The 17,671-nt window shown below is 34.6% G+C and overlaps 1 protein-coding gene across 2 annotated transcripts in view; it reads right to left on the bottom strand.

The window, feature by feature from the left end:
* Positions 1–1,975: 1,975 nt before the first annotated feature.
* The window catches only part of LOC100366602 (YEATS domain-containing protein 2-like), a 34,653-nt gene continuing 18,957 nt past the window's right edge, over positions 1,976–17,671 (bottom strand). For both annotated transcript variants that reach the window (XM_085506522.1, XM_002734477.4), the window contains exons 9-18: positions 16,350–16,461; positions 15,795–15,839; positions 13,320–15,379; positions 12,524–12,600; positions 9,767–9,985; positions 8,769–8,993; positions 7,705–7,940; positions 7,342–7,416; positions 6,647–6,720; positions 1,976–2,166 (exon numbers count right to left, since the gene is read on the bottom strand). In XM_085506522.1, the coding sequence (XP_085362648.1) occupies positions 2,037–2,166; positions 6,647–6,720; positions 7,342–7,416; positions 7,705–7,940; positions 8,769–8,993; positions 9,767–9,985; positions 12,524–12,600; positions 13,320–15,379; positions 15,795–15,839; positions 16,350–16,461 (3,253 nt within the window). In that variant the 3' untranslated portion in view covers positions 1,976–2,036. The remainder of the gene's footprint in view (positions 2,167–6,646; positions 6,721–7,341; positions 7,417–7,704; positions 7,941–8,768; positions 8,994–9,766; positions 9,986–12,523; positions 12,601–13,319; positions 15,380–15,794; positions 15,840–16,349; positions 16,462–17,671) is intronic.

Genomic DNA, 17,671 nt, shown 5'->3' with positions numbered 1-17,671 from the left:
GGGTTTGACCGGATTTCACACAAATAAGTTTGCTGATTCTGTACTAAACTTTTTGGATTTTGGCATTCCCATGACAAGTGATTTATAACAGTACTACAAGTAATGTACCTTGTATGTGTGTTTATATGAGTGTTCTATTGATATACAACAGTACTATGATAATGTACCTTGTATGTGTGTTTATATGAGTGTTCTATTGATATATAACAGTACTATGAGTAATGTACCTTGTATGTGTGTTTATATGAGTGTTCTATTGATATATAACAGTACTATGATAATGTACCCTGTATGTGTGTTTATATGAGTGTTCTATTGATATATAACAGTACTATGAGTAATGTACCCTGTATGTGTGTTTATATGGGTGTTCTATTGATATATAACAGTACAATGATAATGTACCCTGTATGTGTGTTTATATGAGTGTTCTATTGATATATAACAGTACTATGAGTAATGTACCATGTATGTGTGTTTATATGAGTGTTCTATTGATATATAACAGTACTATGATAATGTACCCTGTATGTGTGTTTATATGAGTGTTCTATTGATATATAACAGTACTATGATAATGTACCATGTATGTGTGTTTATGAGTGTTCTATTGATATACAACAGTACTATAATGTACCCTGTATGTGTGTTTATATGAGTGTTCTATTGATGTATAACAGTACTATGATAATGTACCATGTATGTGTGTTTATATGAGTGTTCTATTGATATATAACAGTACTACGAGTAATGTACCCTGTATGTGTGTTTATATGAGTGTTCTATTGATATATATAACAGTACTATGATAATGTACCCTGTATGTGTGTTTATATGGGTGTTCTATTGATATATAACAGTACTTGTACTATGATAATGTACCTTGTATGTGTATTTATACGAGTGTCCTACTGGTAGGGTAAATAGTGAAAATTAATTCCAAAAAGTATTTTACATTAGAATGAGAAACTGCACAGAGCATGAAACAGATATGACTTTGCAGTAACAACACTGTTCAACAAAATCAACAATGCCTTGAACTGAACTAGATGCTTCAAGTGAGTGAACAGGTAGATAGATAGTAGATACCCAAGATCTGAGCAATGACACTGAACAAACAGGAAGAGACCTGGTTGGTACAGAGTCAAAAATCACTACCTGGTACTAGAAATTGCTCTGAAGTCTCTGCAGACTCAAGACTTCCTTTCTTACTGTAGATAAACTATCAATGCACCATCTGGTAATCAGAGCAATCAGGAACAGAAACTGATAACATTTAAAACAGAGCCACACCAATGCAGACATTACACTCTTGGTAGATCAACTAAACAAGAATAGCCATGTCATGATGTACAGGTCAGAAGCATACAGGGCTTCCTATACACTGGGATTGGTGTAATAAGTCTCCATGAAAAGAAATAGATGTATTGGCCATCTTGAAGATGAATATTCTGCTTAATAATGCTTGCACAGGGACATGGGCACAGCAATATGTAGGTATCGTACCTATAACTAAAATCAGGGTGGATGACTGAAAATGTGACCAATGAAAACTTGATTGATGGAGTTTTCTCTAGCATGTGTGTTTTCTACTTACGTACTGATGAGCCCCCTTTGATGCTGCACACCTGGTGGGTTATACCATTATTCCATTCAGAGGGTTGATTGGTGAGCCAGAGACTCATTGTTAAACAAGTCTAATATATCAAATAGTGATAGTAATTGACTAGTGATGACATTTTTTTTCAAATTAGTATAGGTCCTACTGAATCCCTTTACACCATAGACAGCGCCCTCAGAGCCCAGTTTGGGATAGTTTGATTTAGCCTTTTCATTAACATGATGCAATTGGTGAACCAATCAAAAGGAGTCTTGTAAATGAATTAGATTAGTCTTCACAGGTGATGATTGGTTGTTGTTCAATAGAGATTTGATCATGATTGTTTTGCAGATAAGCAAGAAATGATACAGAGAATACTAGATAATATGATATTTTAATTAGATTATTTTATACACAATTTAGACGTATGCATAAATTATCTCTTCGTTCCTGCATTGTCTTTGTCCAATGGAACAACTCCTAAGTGTTTATTTGTGAGAAAGCTGTATTTTGATTGGTTGAGAACTGCTTGGTAGACATGGACTGGTAATACCTGACCCGGACATCTGAAAAAAAGTAAACAAAATAAATTGTCACAAGAGGGCTATATGAAATAAAACTAAACGTAAATATGGCATAATCTATAATTTAAAAGTCATACTTCCTGGTGCTCACCGGAATATTTATATAATAACGTTATTTTTTAAATATTATATGTAAATTTATGTCATGTTAAACTGTTTCTGGGACTACAATGGCAAATGCTTATATTTTTAGGGGAAGAAATTCCTATTGATCATGAATTATCAGGATGTGTCATTTTTTGGGGGGTCATGCATAAGTACCAGGATGTGTGACCTTTAGGAAGTCATGCAGAAGTACCAGGATGTGTGACCTTTAGAGAATCATGCATAAGTACCAGGATGTGTGACCTTTTCAGAGTCAGGCACAAGTGGCCTTTTGGAGGTCATGCATGATGTATGGGGAAAAGGGCGGTAATGGGTTTATAATGAGTTCCAAATGTTTTATCTTTGCTTCACAGTAACAAATTTGCCAAACTGAGTGCTATCTATTGCAAAAATCTAATGGAAGTAAAGGTTGTGGTACACTGCCTCAAACTGCTAGTGACCAGCAATTAATTGTATTCAGCCATTTCTCATTTACTTCTACCATGAGGTATGATTGGTTGCTGATCTTATATTTCGGGAACAACATTCGCTAAAACAAAATAACCACAAAAAAAGTTATTTTGCACCCAATCTGAAATATTAAAATGATGAACATCAAAGTGCTATTATGTTCAATGTATGTATAATAATAATAACTTTATTGCATCCTTAGAAATACAATGTTTCTATCAGTTAATAGCAATAAAAATTAGTTGTGATAACTACTACTACAAAAAGAAAGTTAGTTGTTAAAAAAAAAGATAAAGCAAGTGTTACATATCAAATGGCATTTTTATTTCTTGATTGAAATGCATTATGAATATAATTGCCAATCTTTTTTATTATTACATCATCTTTTGAAGTCATCAAGAAATTAAATTTCTGGAGATCATCCTGGGTTTCTTGTGGAAATATGTTTTGTATGATTTGTTGGCGTATTACTTTATATTGTGGACATTTCATAACAAAGTGCAGTTCATCTTCTATTTCATTCTGTGAACATTGTTTGCAAATTCTATTTTCAGTAGGTATTTTTGGTTTTTCTATTGCTAAATTGTGATTACTAGTTCGAAATTTTGTCATTGAAATTCTTTGTTTCAAATTTAGCACATCTAAGTATTTTTCAAAATTATAAGAGTCTTTGAATTTTTCATAAGTTCTCAGCTTTGTTTTTTCAGTTATATTTTTTCTTAAGAAATTTATGTATTTTTGTTTGACAACTTTGCCAATTTGCTGTATATGTTTTGTTAACAAATCATTCTGTCGTTCTCGTGAAAAGTTCATGTTGTTCATCATTTTTTGTATTGAAGAGTACCATTGTAAATTGCATTTGTTTTGTTCAAGGTATGCTTGTTTTGTGATATTATTGTCTGGTAATTTACTGATACGAGTCCAGTATATTATTAAATTGATCTGAATATCTACTAAGAGTGGGAATTCTCCTACTTCGGCTCTGCATGCAATGTTTGCCACAAATTTGTTCAGTCCTAGTAGTTGTTTGTAAAAATTCAATGGTGTTTTTTCTGTTATTGTTTTGTCCCATTTGTTGTAATCTTGAATTTCATGGCCCCAGATTTCAGACCCGTACAATAATATTGGTTGAATACACCTTTTAAAAAGATGGATGAAAGTTCTACAATTTGTTTCTGGTGGTAGGAACTGTTTCAATGCATACATTGCTCTGGCTGCTTTATCTGCTAAATTTTGTTTGGCTTCAGTGTAGCAGCCATTTGACTTTAAATTTATACCCAGGTAGTTGTACATATCTATACAGGTAATATTTTGTTCATTATAATAGAATTTTTCTGTCTTTTTCAGTGTTCCTCGTCTGAAAATAACACATTTTGTTTTTGTCAGATTTACCTGAAGTTTCCATTTATGACAATAAACTTCTAAACTATTTAGTGCATTTTGTAGACCGTTTTTTGTTTCAGATATTAACACTAGATCATCTGCATAGAGTAGGGAACTAATTTTACAGTTATTCAATGTAACCGGATCTAATGATTCATCTTCTAGTGATTTATTTAAGTCATTAATAAACAAATTAAAAAGCATTGGGCTAATGACACAACCCTGCCTAACACCCTTGGTCGTTTCAAATATGGGTGTAATTTTATTTTTGAAACGAAATCAAAGTTTGAACAAAATTCTTTGATGCACAACCAGAAATTTACTCTGGAATGACAAAAGAAATATCAAAATGATCAACGTTGACCTGAAAATAACACAGGTGCATATGTGTAAAGTTTGAACTTGATAGTCTGGGAATGTCGGAGATGTGTACCCATTCATTAAAACAAAATGACCACAAGAGGCCACTCTGAACCTGATCTGAAAAACAAAATTATGTGCATTAAGATCCCAATATGTTCAATGTATGCACCAACTATTGAATGGATAACATGTTTAATTTTGACGCATGTTTAGCTTTAAAATGGCTACTACTCAGCAATCTTCAATTGACCTTGAAAAACTGTCAAAAAGTAAATGTGTAAGCGACATGAGTTGCAATGATTTTCCATCAAAACAAGAATTGTAGTGTTAATGAACACTAACATCATAGTAATTATGAATTTTGCTTCTCTTCATATATTATGTGTACAATAAAATTACGCAGTCCCTGCATTTATCAAAATTCAACATGTCATTGGTCAGAGATCAAGATTTAGAATTATGATTTTGAAGAACGTTTAACTAAAAAATGGCCACCTTACGGCCATATTGAATACCATCAAATGAATATATGTGCATATGTGTGACATGATGCATGATATATATATAAAGTTTGAACATAAACGGTAATGGCATTTTGAAGATATAGCTCTTGAATACTTAAAATAAAATGGCCACCTTACAGCCATATTGAATACTATCAAATGAATATATGTGCATATGTGTGACATGATGCATGATATATATATATATAAAGTTTGAACATAAACAGTCGGGACATTTCAAAGATATACCGTAGCTCTTGAATACTTAAAATAAAATGGCCACTTTACGGCCATATTGAATACCATCAAATGAATATATGTGCATATGTGTGGCATGATGCATGATATATATATAAAGTTTGAACATAAACGGTAATGGCATTTTGAAGATATAGCTCTTGAATACTTAAAATAAAATGGCCACCTTACAGCCATATTGAATACTATCAAATGAATATATGTGCATATGTGTGACATGATGCATGATATATATATATATAAAGTTTGAACATAAACAGTCGGGACATTTCAAAGATATACCGTAGCTCTTGAATACTTAAAATAAAATGGCCACTTTACGGCCATATTGAATACCAACAAATGAATGTATGTGCATATGTGTGACATGATGCATGATATATATATAAAGTTTGAACATAAACGGTAATGGCATTTTGAAGATATAGCTCTTGAATACTTAAAATAAAATGGCCACCTTACAGCCATATTGAATACTATCAAATGAATATATGTGCATATGTGTGACATGATGCATGATATATATATAAAGTTTGAACATAAACAGTCAGGACATTTCAAAGATATAGCTCTTGAATACTTAAAATAAAATGGCCACCTGCCAGCTATTAGTAATAGTAATACTTTATTGCATCTTTAGAAAAAGAACATTTCTATCAGTTGTTAGCAGTAAATATATATTTAAAACTGTAAAACAAAATGACGAACATCAATGTCCCATAATGTCTGATGTTTGTATGGAGTTTGAACAAAATCCGTTCATACACAACCGAGACCCGTTTCCAGGATGGTAGAAATGCTTTTTACACAAAAATATTTGCCATTTAGGCATTTTGAAATCAAATCAAAAAACAAATGGAGGTGCATAATTATCCCAATATGCATAATGCATATGTGAGGTTTGAAAGAGATCTGTCCAGGCATGTCCGAGATACATAAGTCAACGTTTCCAGAATTAGAAATGAAAAAATATAGTAATTTATCATGAATTACTTATCAAGTATTTTTGGGATATCAACATTCAGTATGGAATAAATAATACATGCATGTCAAGTAAAATTCTCCTTATCACGTCTCACACATTGTGACAAACTGGAATAGTGGTGACCCCACTGTATGAACCTGCTTACGGTGAAAATGAAATAAACTTACATTTTTACAAAGAACTTTCAAATTGGCATTTGGATCAATTGATGTATGTGTAAAGTTTGAATGTGATTTGACCAGGTGAAAATGTGTGGACACACCCACCAATGAACAATCAGAGGTCAGTCCACAAATTCTCATTTTCAGACTGCATACAAATGTAATACACTGTGTTGATATGGATTTAATTTGTTGTAACTATACCACTAGTTAACTAATATTCATAATTTTACAATTAATTAAATATACTTCACCTGTTGTCAGTTTTGTTCCCATGTGCAACTGATAGAGAATCTCTCAAAAGATCATTCATGAAATCAATCATAGCCTGCAATGCAAAATAAAATTACAAATGAAACGCCATTCAAAATGATAATGATAAGGTAAGGTCAACATACTCTAGTATAAGCCAAATATAGATAAGGACACCATACAAGCCTAATATAGATAATGTCTCCATACAAGTCGAATATGGGCAATACAGTCTCTATATAAGCCAAATATGGATGATATTGTCTTTATATATGGGAAATATGGTATCCATACAAGCCAAGTATGGATGACAATGTCTCCATTTAAGCCAACTATGGATGTTAATGTCTCCATAGGAGCCAAACATGGCTTAAAAAAAGGTCTCTATTATAGGCCAAATATGGAAAAAAAAAACAGCAGAATTCGCCAAGCGTTGGATTGTTCACCCACCAACAGAGAACGTGAGCTGGGATTAGACCGTCGTGAGACAGGTCTTTTTACCCTTTTTACCCAGCTAGTCTGTCCAAAGACACAGGTTAAACTGTCAACTTTATCCAGGATCTCATAAAAGAAAAGTTCCACCTAAACCTTCAATCATTTGATACAAAGTGTGACAAGAAGATTTTGTATGTATACAGAGAACAGATACAGCCATCCTGTAATGTCCACTTCAAGAGAAACATGATCATGATCTTACAGTTAATAACATTTCTTCCATTACTGGTGCAAAGGTATCTTTAGAAACTTCAACGGGAGGTAACTTGACACCAATCTAAAAATAATTAACAAATCAAAATCAACCAAATGTAAAAACAAAAATAAAAAACCATTGTTAATGACAGAATTGACATATCTGATAAATTGTGAATGACGTATTCAGATTTTTAAGACCCAAAATGGCCGCCAATCGGACAAAGTAAGTTACAGTTCTGAATAAACTGACAAAAATATATAAAATGTTGAATCTGTTTTTTGGCAGATGATGTAAATATTGATGAAGACTGATATGACTGGAGGTAGGGTGAGGTTCAAAGGTTACATGTGAGAGGGTCACACTCACCTCTTGTACAGCATTCTGTACATACTCTGTATGAAGAGTGGAAGGTAGATACATCTGAACTGTGCCCTCAGTATCTGATAATTCTTTTTTAATTTGCAATTTTCGGTTGTCGGTGATACTCAGAACGTCAACCTCCACATCAGAGTCAGAATCCAAGACTTTTAGTTCTGATTGTTGTTTTTGGATATTTTGACAGAGATCGTCACAAGTGCTGAGGGACGGATTGGCTAGGTAACCTGAAACATTGGAAAACCGGATTATACAGTAGGTTACGTGGATTGCATCTTACTAAAAATGCATGATGACAGGTTCATTGGAAAAAAATTACCTGCTGGTAAATTTTGAGTTATATTCTATTCATACATTCATATCAATAGGCATTGTGTTTATGTTTTGTTGGAAACTGCGTCTTCTCTTCTAACACATAGATTTCTGATGCCATTATTCTACCAATCCTTTCAGCAAACCGTGGTGCCTTTTATCAGGAGATGTGTTGATATAAGAACTGTAAAATACTTTTTTTTCACTTGGAATTGATTTTCGCTGTAGGAATGATTCAGTGAAAATAAAATCCAGCGAATATACCTTTTTTCCAATATTTTACATTCAACTCTACAAAAATCAGTGAAAACTAATTCCATACAAAACACCCAAAATGTCTTTTCAGTGAAAATTAATTCCAGCTAAAATAAAGTATTTTACAGTATATCAATTTATACATGTATATATCATATTTGCTCAATTAATAGTGCATATATTTAAATAAATTAGCACATGTGATTAAGTGAATTATCGTATATGCTTACGTACATTAGAGATGTTTCCACAGTCAAAAGAACTAATTATGGGTTGATTTAGTATAAAACACATGCAATTTATGGTTTATATGCACTTTTAAATAGGGCAAATACGATACATGGATTTTTAAAATGACATCAACATCTCAAAACGCTGATAAAATAAAACAGATATATCTTTTTCATCCTTGACAAATAACAAGAGCTGTTGTTATTGGAAGAGCTTTGTGACAGATAGGTTACAGCAACAACTATAAGGCTCCTTACCTGATTCATTGAGCCAGGTTATTTTACATTCATGGTTTTCAATTTCTTCTTCCTCCTTCTCTTCTTCCTCCTCCTCTCCATCATCTTCCATATCCTCATCACTTTCATCTTTCTCTTCATTGTTTCTTATTGTTCTCTTTCCATTGTTATATTTTGTTTCCCTGGAGACATTCCTTGCAATCTTCACATAACCACAAATTTCACACATAACTGCATCTCTGTCAACTATGAAAAAAACAAACATTTTTTTTATGCCTAGTGATAGTTTTGGGCAGAGAACTTTTTCTGACTTTTGTATGTGCAAGTGCTGACATACAGTGCATTAAGCCACAGATTCTATATTCCATGTTTGGACTTTGTAACCATCTTTCCTAGGTCATAACAACATTACGGAAATTTATTGTGCTGTATCCCAGTGTCAACCAGGCCCATATGAACACACACATCTGTGGGTTTATCCCACAGGCACATCTTTTAGTGGACGAGATGTTTTCACCCACAATGCATTGCAGTGCATGCTCAGTGGTTAAAAATTTGAATTCAGCTAAAACTCCAGTATAATATGAGGTTATTACTGCCCGAGTGCTTACTTTTCGGTATCCTCGTTATTATACATCTTTTCCTCCCAAGGATACATCATGGGAATGCCGAAAAACAAAAAGTTTAGAACAGATTGAGCGAACTTCTTTATATGGGCTCCGGTCAAACTGCCATGTTTGTTTTTATTATTAGAGGACACCTATGCGCATATGTTTTAATTATTAGAGGATACCTATGCGCGTAATCATTCCATATTTGGAATTCGCATTTCCTAATATGGTAGGATGAAAATAACTTATGGCGTTACAGATGTATAATAATTGTTTTTATCAGCATTAATTCAGAATGTTTGCTCATTCGGTTCGAGTGCAGGCATTAGTGATGGAAATAACTGCGACATAGGTATTATTTATAATGTTTATTTTTACATCGACCATTCACTCAATGGTATTACTCACCTATGTCTGAGACTGCATAACCATGTTTTCTACTCCATGTAAGAATCCTTTTTGTACTCCATACATCTTTTTCCGTGAATTTTTCCGAGTTTTTAATAATTTGTAGAAGGATTTTCCTGACTTTAGCAGCTCTCTTCCACTCAGCACCTCTTTGTTTCCCGAGTGGCCATGACTTGTATTCGTCATAGGATAAGGCACAGAACGGATGTTCATGTTGAACTAAATCGCAGTGAATAGAAATAATAGAAAAGAGTAAAACAAAAGTTTGGACTGTCAAACTAATAAACTCCTGGATGAGATTTCTATACTATCTACTCTAATTGTATTAGTTATTCACCAGGCTATAATTTTTCTATTCTCACTAATAATGAAGATACGCTAACTTAAATGCATTCGATTCTTGATTCCCGAATTATCGATAGATTCAATGTAATTCTATTTGCGTATACGTAACCTACCAGGCAATAAGGCGACGGTAGGACAGAAATATAAAAAGTGAAAAAAGAACAACCCTTGAAGAAGTCAGTGGCATACTCAAAACAGTTATTAAAATAAGGTAGCGAAGTGAGCATGAATGGGTAAAAAAGGGGTAGCTAGAAGAACTATATAATACAGCTGAGAAAAGTGGATTACCAATTTAAAAAGATCATTTTTTTTTTAGAAAATGAAGTGAAAAAGATATGGTACAGGTGTAAATACGATCATGACATGGTTTTTTTAATTTTGTTAATTTGCATGTTCATATTTCTAGCTTAGGCAGACCAGTGAGCAAACTTTCAGAGGCTGATATAAAGTGATTTTTTTAAGCTGCGAGCTGGAAACACAGATGAGTGGTATACTGCACATTTGGAAAATTCAAAATCTGTCTTGTTTGTTTGTTGATATCAGGTCACACATTATGTGCAAGCGCACAAATGATAAATTCGCAAACGCTGTTAATACGGGAATCAGGAATTCCACAGAAGTGCACAAATACAAAAAACAAGCAGCCTCTCGGCTGAGATAGCTCCGCTGTTAGCAATGCACATTTCAATTAAAGAACAGAAGATATCATTAGAAAATGAACAATATGCATAGTATCAATGCAATGGGACTTCAAAAATATCATTTTTCACCATAAATGATTGTGATTTTTAACAAGAAGTTGAAAATATCACTTTTTACCAAAAATGACAAAAATATTCATCAAAATTAGAAAATTCAAGATATCATCATGAAATGAACAAATTTGAGAGTGGTCCACATGTAGTACCTATATATGTAATATCAAAGCAATTGGACTTGCGGTTTTTAACAAGAAGTCGAAAATATCACTTTTTACCAAAAATGACAAAAATATTCACTAAAACTAGAGAATTAAAGATATCATTACAAAATGAACAAATATGAGAGAGATCCACATTTAGTACCTATATATGTAATATCAAAGCAATTGGACTTGCGGTTTTTAACAAGAAGTCGAAAATAACACTTTTTACCAAAAATGACAAAAATATTCACCAAAATTAGAGAATTGAAGATATCATTACAAAATGAACAAATCTGAGAGAGATCCACATTTAGTACCTATATATGTAATATCAAAGCAATTGGACTTGCGGTTTTTAACAAGAAGTCGAAAATATCACTTTTTACCAAAAATGACAAAAATATTCACCAAAACTAGAGAATTGAAGATATGATCATGAAATGAACAAATCTGAGAGAGGTCTACCCAAGGTACACATACACCAAGTATCAAAGCATTCAGGCATGTAGTTTTCAAGAAGAAGTCGAAAAAGTAAAAAATGGACACAGGCGACGACGGACAATCACTCATATGATAAGCTCCGCTCAACAAAGTCGACAGCGGAGCTAAAAAGTTGATTTTACACTAGATTACTTCATATGAACACTGGCACACTACTGTCATTTATGTAAGTGCACACACGACTACTATAGCTCACAGTAAATACATGCAGTAAAACCTAACCATGTGTAAATTAAAAACCTGTTCCAACTGCACATTATTGTGCAGTCCCATCTCAATTTCTTTTTATATGATGTATTTGTTAAGAGTTGAAGCTTAATACTGTGGAATACTTTATTTTCGATTGGAATTTATTTTCGCTATTTTCGCTGAAGGGATGATTCCGTGAAAATAAAAACCAGCGAATATACATTTTTTCCTATATTTTACATTAATCTCATCAAAAATCAGTGAAAATAAATTCCAAGCAAAACTCCCAAAAACCCTTTTCAGCGAAAATTAATTCCAGCGAAAATAAAGTATTCCACAGTAGTTGAATTGGAATCTTGTATTATTTTAGGAGAAACCTTATAAACCCATCTGCACTCAACTAGATATCACATACTGCATATAATGTCACAGGGTTTTCACAAATGTATTTAATAGCAGGCCTTCATTCTGTAACAACAGGCCAAAAAATAAACAAATAAATAAAAAGGCTCTCTGCAGTGCAAAGGGGGATGGTTGTTGAGAGACAAGAAAGTAGACGACCAATTTGGGCTTGTAGCCGGCCATACAGCCAGCAACCCACTCTTAATGAAGTCCCCGACGTCAATCAATAGATGACATCAATGTAGGAGTGTGTTCGAGAAGTGCACTGCACTTCTACAACATTCAATGATTTTTCCAGAATTACAAAATTCAAAAAATAATTTTTTTTGAAGTTAAAAATATTTTCTTCAACATGGAATCTACCCAAGATTGAATATATACCGTAATGTTAAAAAAATAATTGAATTCAAACCTACCCCTGTGCTTATTGATAAGTGGATTACGCTTGATAAGAGTATGAACAATATCTTCAATAGACTGTACTTTATCAAGACTAGAATAAACAAGTCATCAAGTCAATTTAGTTTTTGGATCTGTGCATGCAAATGTAATTTTTGCTCAAAAAAAAAATGCATGTGGCATCATAACTCTGTAATACTTTGATCAATTTTTACAAAATTCACTACAGGTAAAATCACTAAAACACATAGGTGTACATAAATATTGTTTTTAGATCTATGCATGTTAAGTATGGGTTTTTGATTCAAAAAGTATCATTTTCGCTTGAATTTTTGGACCAATAATGACCCCCAAAAACACTATGATTATAAAATTGTCTTATCAAATATATATGTAATGTAATGTGTATTAACTATATGTAATGTGCAAATAAAAATGGTCAATAGATTGCCGAGAACAAGCAAATTTAATATTCACCCTATTTTGTTGACCAAAAATGACATAGGCACTCCTTTGATTTTGAAATTGAGTCTATCGACACATTTGTGTATTAGATTATAGACGATTTTAGAACCAAAATGACTGCCAGTCAGCCATAATTATTCAAATGGTAAATGAAATCAATGTTCATATATAAGTTGTTCTTGCCTTGTATCTTTATGTTAAATTTGAATGATACTGGTCAAAACATGTCTGAGAAATGGATCTAGCCAGACGGATACTTGCATGCATGAACGTATGAATGGACGGTATCGACATTGACTTCATCCAAAACAGGGACTGAAAATCACTGAACAGCAAATGTAGACATACCTGATTGTTTTACTCATTGCTAGGCAACCATCTTTTAGTTTCTGTCTGACAGTACTGACAGGGAGTCTTGGGCCAATGAAGGTGGTGGTGGGCTTTGTTATATTAACAGCAGGTGGCTTTTCTGTCAGGGCAATTTTAGTTGTTGCAATGGACCTTGTAGATGGAATGGCAAATTCTGGTTTGATTACAGGTATCACTCTTCTTAATTTGACTGGCGCAGTACCTTTATTGTGCAGAACGGTATCAGTATCATGGTCAGGGGCGGGTGTCTCCACTTTAATTGCCTGGGAGGAGACTCTGTTGCCGATGATGCTGGAAGTTTGTAAAACTCCAGCAGGCTGGGATAGGTTTGATATTGCTGGTTGTGACAACACTAGTCTTGTACCAGGTAAAACTTTGGCTGGTGCATTCTGCGGCATCAAGACAGTCCGCGATGGTGTTGGTATTGGTTGCTGAGCTGTAATCCCAGTTGAGGTCACTTTTAATGTAGTATTCTGTTGAGCTCCGGAAATGGGGAGGATTGTTGTACTAGATGCTGGTGTTATCTGCACTGCCGTTTTCATTGGGGCGCCTGTGGTCGTAGCTTTCACCATTCCCGGCTTCCCACTTACTGTAGGTGCCTTAGAGACGGGAAGTGTCTGCTGGATTTGCACAATGCTTCCTGGTTGGATGCCAGGAATGTTAGCACCTTGAGGGATTAAAATCACATTTCCTGGAGGAATAGGGAATGCTCCCCTCACCTGCACAGTTTGACCTCTGACCTGTGCACTTTGACCTCTTATTTGAGCACTCGGAACTTTCCCCTGTATTTGCGGTGTAGAAACTCTTTGCATTCCTGGGGCATTCTTCCCGGCAATGACTTGACCTGGAGATGTCATTCTTGGTCCCTGACCTGTCGCTCCCCGGAGACGTACATTCTGGACATTCTGACCAGGAATCTGTTGAGTGACCGATGCAACTAATCGCTGTCCAGTTGCCTGAATAAGAGCTTGGTGGGGTATCAGTATCATCTTGCCTTGCAAACTAGGGTCAGTTGATTTAGCAGCAATGAAATATTGTGTTCCCATAGCAACACCAGGTCCTGTCATGGTAACACCAGTTGGCACCGCAATAGCAGTTGGCATAGCAACAGCTGCTTGTCCAGTGGGTCTAGCCGGAGCTGTTGCTATGATACCAGGCTGTGTCTGTATAACAGTTGGCGATACTATTTCTGCTTTTGGAGCTGGTCGACTTGGGGTGGCCATTTTGGTAATTGTTTTCCCTTGCATGACTTTTCCACCACCTATGCTTTGTTGTGATGTTATCTGCAAAGAAGACGTTGGTTTAGACTTGACACCAACATTTCCAACAGCGACTACACCTGGACTTGACATCTGAACTTTACCCTGGTTGATCCAAACTTTTGTTGCCATGGTATTAGATGATGGGGTACTGACAGTGGCACTACCAGCTACTTGGGGTGCTGTAGTTAACATAACAAAGTTGCCGGAGGATGCATTTTTCAAAGAGAGCTGTTTTTGCGCATGCACCTGTTGAACATTTGCTTGTACATGCTGAACGTTTGCACTGACATTCACGTTCGGTTTCACAGTAGACGTTACAGTATTTGTAACAACCGTGACTGCAGCTGGATTTTTAGCGCTGCCGATCGGACCTAACGGAGGCATGGACAATGTGCCCGTTGCTATGGATAAGACAGATGTGGATGCCTTGGAAACCAGTTTTGACCCATCCTGCACTGTGTTACCAGTAGTTGCCATTACTTCCTGTCCATTCTTTTTCGAATACTGTGATTTACCGCTCCTAGGGGTACATAGCTGCTGTGCTGCTGAAATCCTAGCTGCAATTTGGGCGGCGTTTAACGGAGGAGCTGTCGTATCTTGATCTAACATTGCAACATTGATATTGGGTTTGATGTCTTCAGTATGTGCGACTGTACTGCCTTCAGAAATTGCAAGCGTGCCAATTGGTTCAGAGATGTCATGGTTTGCTTGTTTGGTTATATGTGTTGTGTTTTGGATCTCATCAATTGAGTACCTATCCAGTTCTACATCAACAACCTGAAAGAGAATAACTTGTGATAAAATAACATAATATGAGAATAACACAAGTTTCATTGAAATATGCGTGTTTATTTCTGAGAACATGCTGTACAACCAAGTACTTGCAGATAAAAGTTATTGTATCCATCCACACTTTATTGTAATTTAACTTAATTCAAGATCCTATAAAGGATACGATATCAATAAAGTTTATTATTATTATTATTATTATTAATATTATTATTATTATTATGTATAAACTGGTTTGGATAAATAAAGAGATGAAAGAGAGGTTTTTTATAAAAAATACATTATATATGAATATGGAAAATATTGACCCGAGTTGTGAGATTCTATTTCATGTTATATTTATTTTTGAGTAGGTTGTCAAATCCACCATTTTGTTTATCATACTCTTTAGACTTGAACTCACCGTTTCAGCTCCAAGTGTCTGTAAACCAGTATATGTCCGGTCAAGCTGTCAAGAGTGAAATAAAATATCATTGCAAATGACCTTGAACTGTAATTTAGGATCTAGTTTCTAGTTAAACTTTCTATTTTGTTTCATCATTTTTGATTTCATGAAATATTACGACAATACAGAGAATTGTTAGTTTAAATAAATTCAAAACACATTTCTCAGATGTATTTAAACTTAACTTTTTCTTCTTTTTATCATAAAAAAATAAAAAAAATGTTGCTACAGAAATTTTCTTCCCAAAACAAGCTCACCTTCCCCTTTTACTCTCATATTGTAGAAATCACATTTAGTACACATTTTATGAGTGAATGTAAACTGAGACCTGATTTCTCAAAGTAAAGCCAAGTGAGTATTGGTCTCCCACGCTGAGAGGAAAATAACATACTGGAGAGGAGCACTTGAACTGAGATGTTTAATATTCAACTGCTAGGTCGGAACTGAGCCCAAGTCTTCACAGGTATTTTATAATAGTAGCTGCATTAATGCAGTGAGAATGTTACAATGTACCTTCAAATTGTGAATTATGTCCACTTTCTTATTTCTTGGGTCAACAAAATGTAACTGAACACGCACTGGAAACTCTCCCCATCCTCTTCTTGTCAAATGGAATGGTGGTTCACTGCAGGAATGGAGATAAAGTCAAAGAAAAGAATTGATTAGAATGAATTTACAAATAACAAGTCATTGAAAATGACACAGTCCCCGTTAAGTTCTCTTTGTGCTTGTCATATTAAAGCGGAGGGGTTGTCACAAGCGTGTCCTTGAAACTTGAGTTCCAAGTGGCGTATACAACAGATTGTTTATTTACATGAAAACACGTGTTTCGTGTCATAGTAATATGGCCAAAATAAAAATAGCCGTTATTCAGCCATCTTTGATCTGATTATGAAACACAGAGATATGTATGATGAATGTGCCAAATACGAATGAAAATGGTACATAAATTGTGGAAATGTAGTAAGGCCAAAAAGTCAGATGGCTGTCAAACGGCCATCCTTGACCAGAATTTTAAACAAATTGTCATGGACATGCATCCTAACATGTATAAAGTACATGTATGTGCCTAATTTGAATGAAAACTGACAGAGCACGTCCAAGATACCGCATAAAAAAACAAAAACAAGATGCCTGCCAGTCGACCATCTTTGATCCAATTGCGAAATAAATCGTCATGGACATGTATCCTAACATGTATAATCTATGTACCAAGTTTGAATGAAAACTGACAAAGCATGTTCAAAATACAACATTTTCAAAAAACAAGATGGCTGCCAGTCGGCCATTTTGAATCGAATCGCTAAATCACTGCATGTGCATATGTCCCACATACATGTAAGGTACTAGGCACATGCAAAGAATGAACGGAATCGGTCCAAGGGATTCTGAGATATGACTCCGGACGGACGCACGGACGCACGGACGGACAGAGACCAAATTATAAGTCCCCGACTTCGTCCGAACGGGGACTAATAAATTCACAGATTGGTTACAAAGAAAACCATCAGAAATAGACGATCTCTGGCATCACTGTCAAAAGCACAGATTGAACACTTATATCTGCAATAGTGCTCCAGATATGATAGTTACGCATTTTTAATGAGGTCACATGCCCATATATGGTCATTGAATATGTTGAATGAATAAGTATGCAATGTCTTTAACATTGCGTGTTGTATCTTCAAAATTGTGTGAATAGCGCTTCTGATATCAGTCTATACGAACAGACAGATGGATGGACAGACGAACAGATTGTTACATTACATCACAGGTCAATAAATTTGTTATATGTCATATAGGACAAGTGAGTTAATATAAATGGTTGGAAGAAA

This window comes from Saccoglossus kowalevskii, chromosome 12 (genome assembly GCF_978046115.1).
Source record: "Saccoglossus kowalevskii chromosome 12, keSacKowa6.1, whole genome shotgun sequence".
NCBI classification, from domain to species: domain Eukaryota; kingdom Metazoa; phylum Hemichordata; class Enteropneusta; family Harrimaniidae; genus Saccoglossus; species Saccoglossus kowalevskii.
The sequence above is the reverse complement of the archived record's forward strand: the minus strand, read 5'-3'. Positions and strand labels throughout refer to the sequence as shown.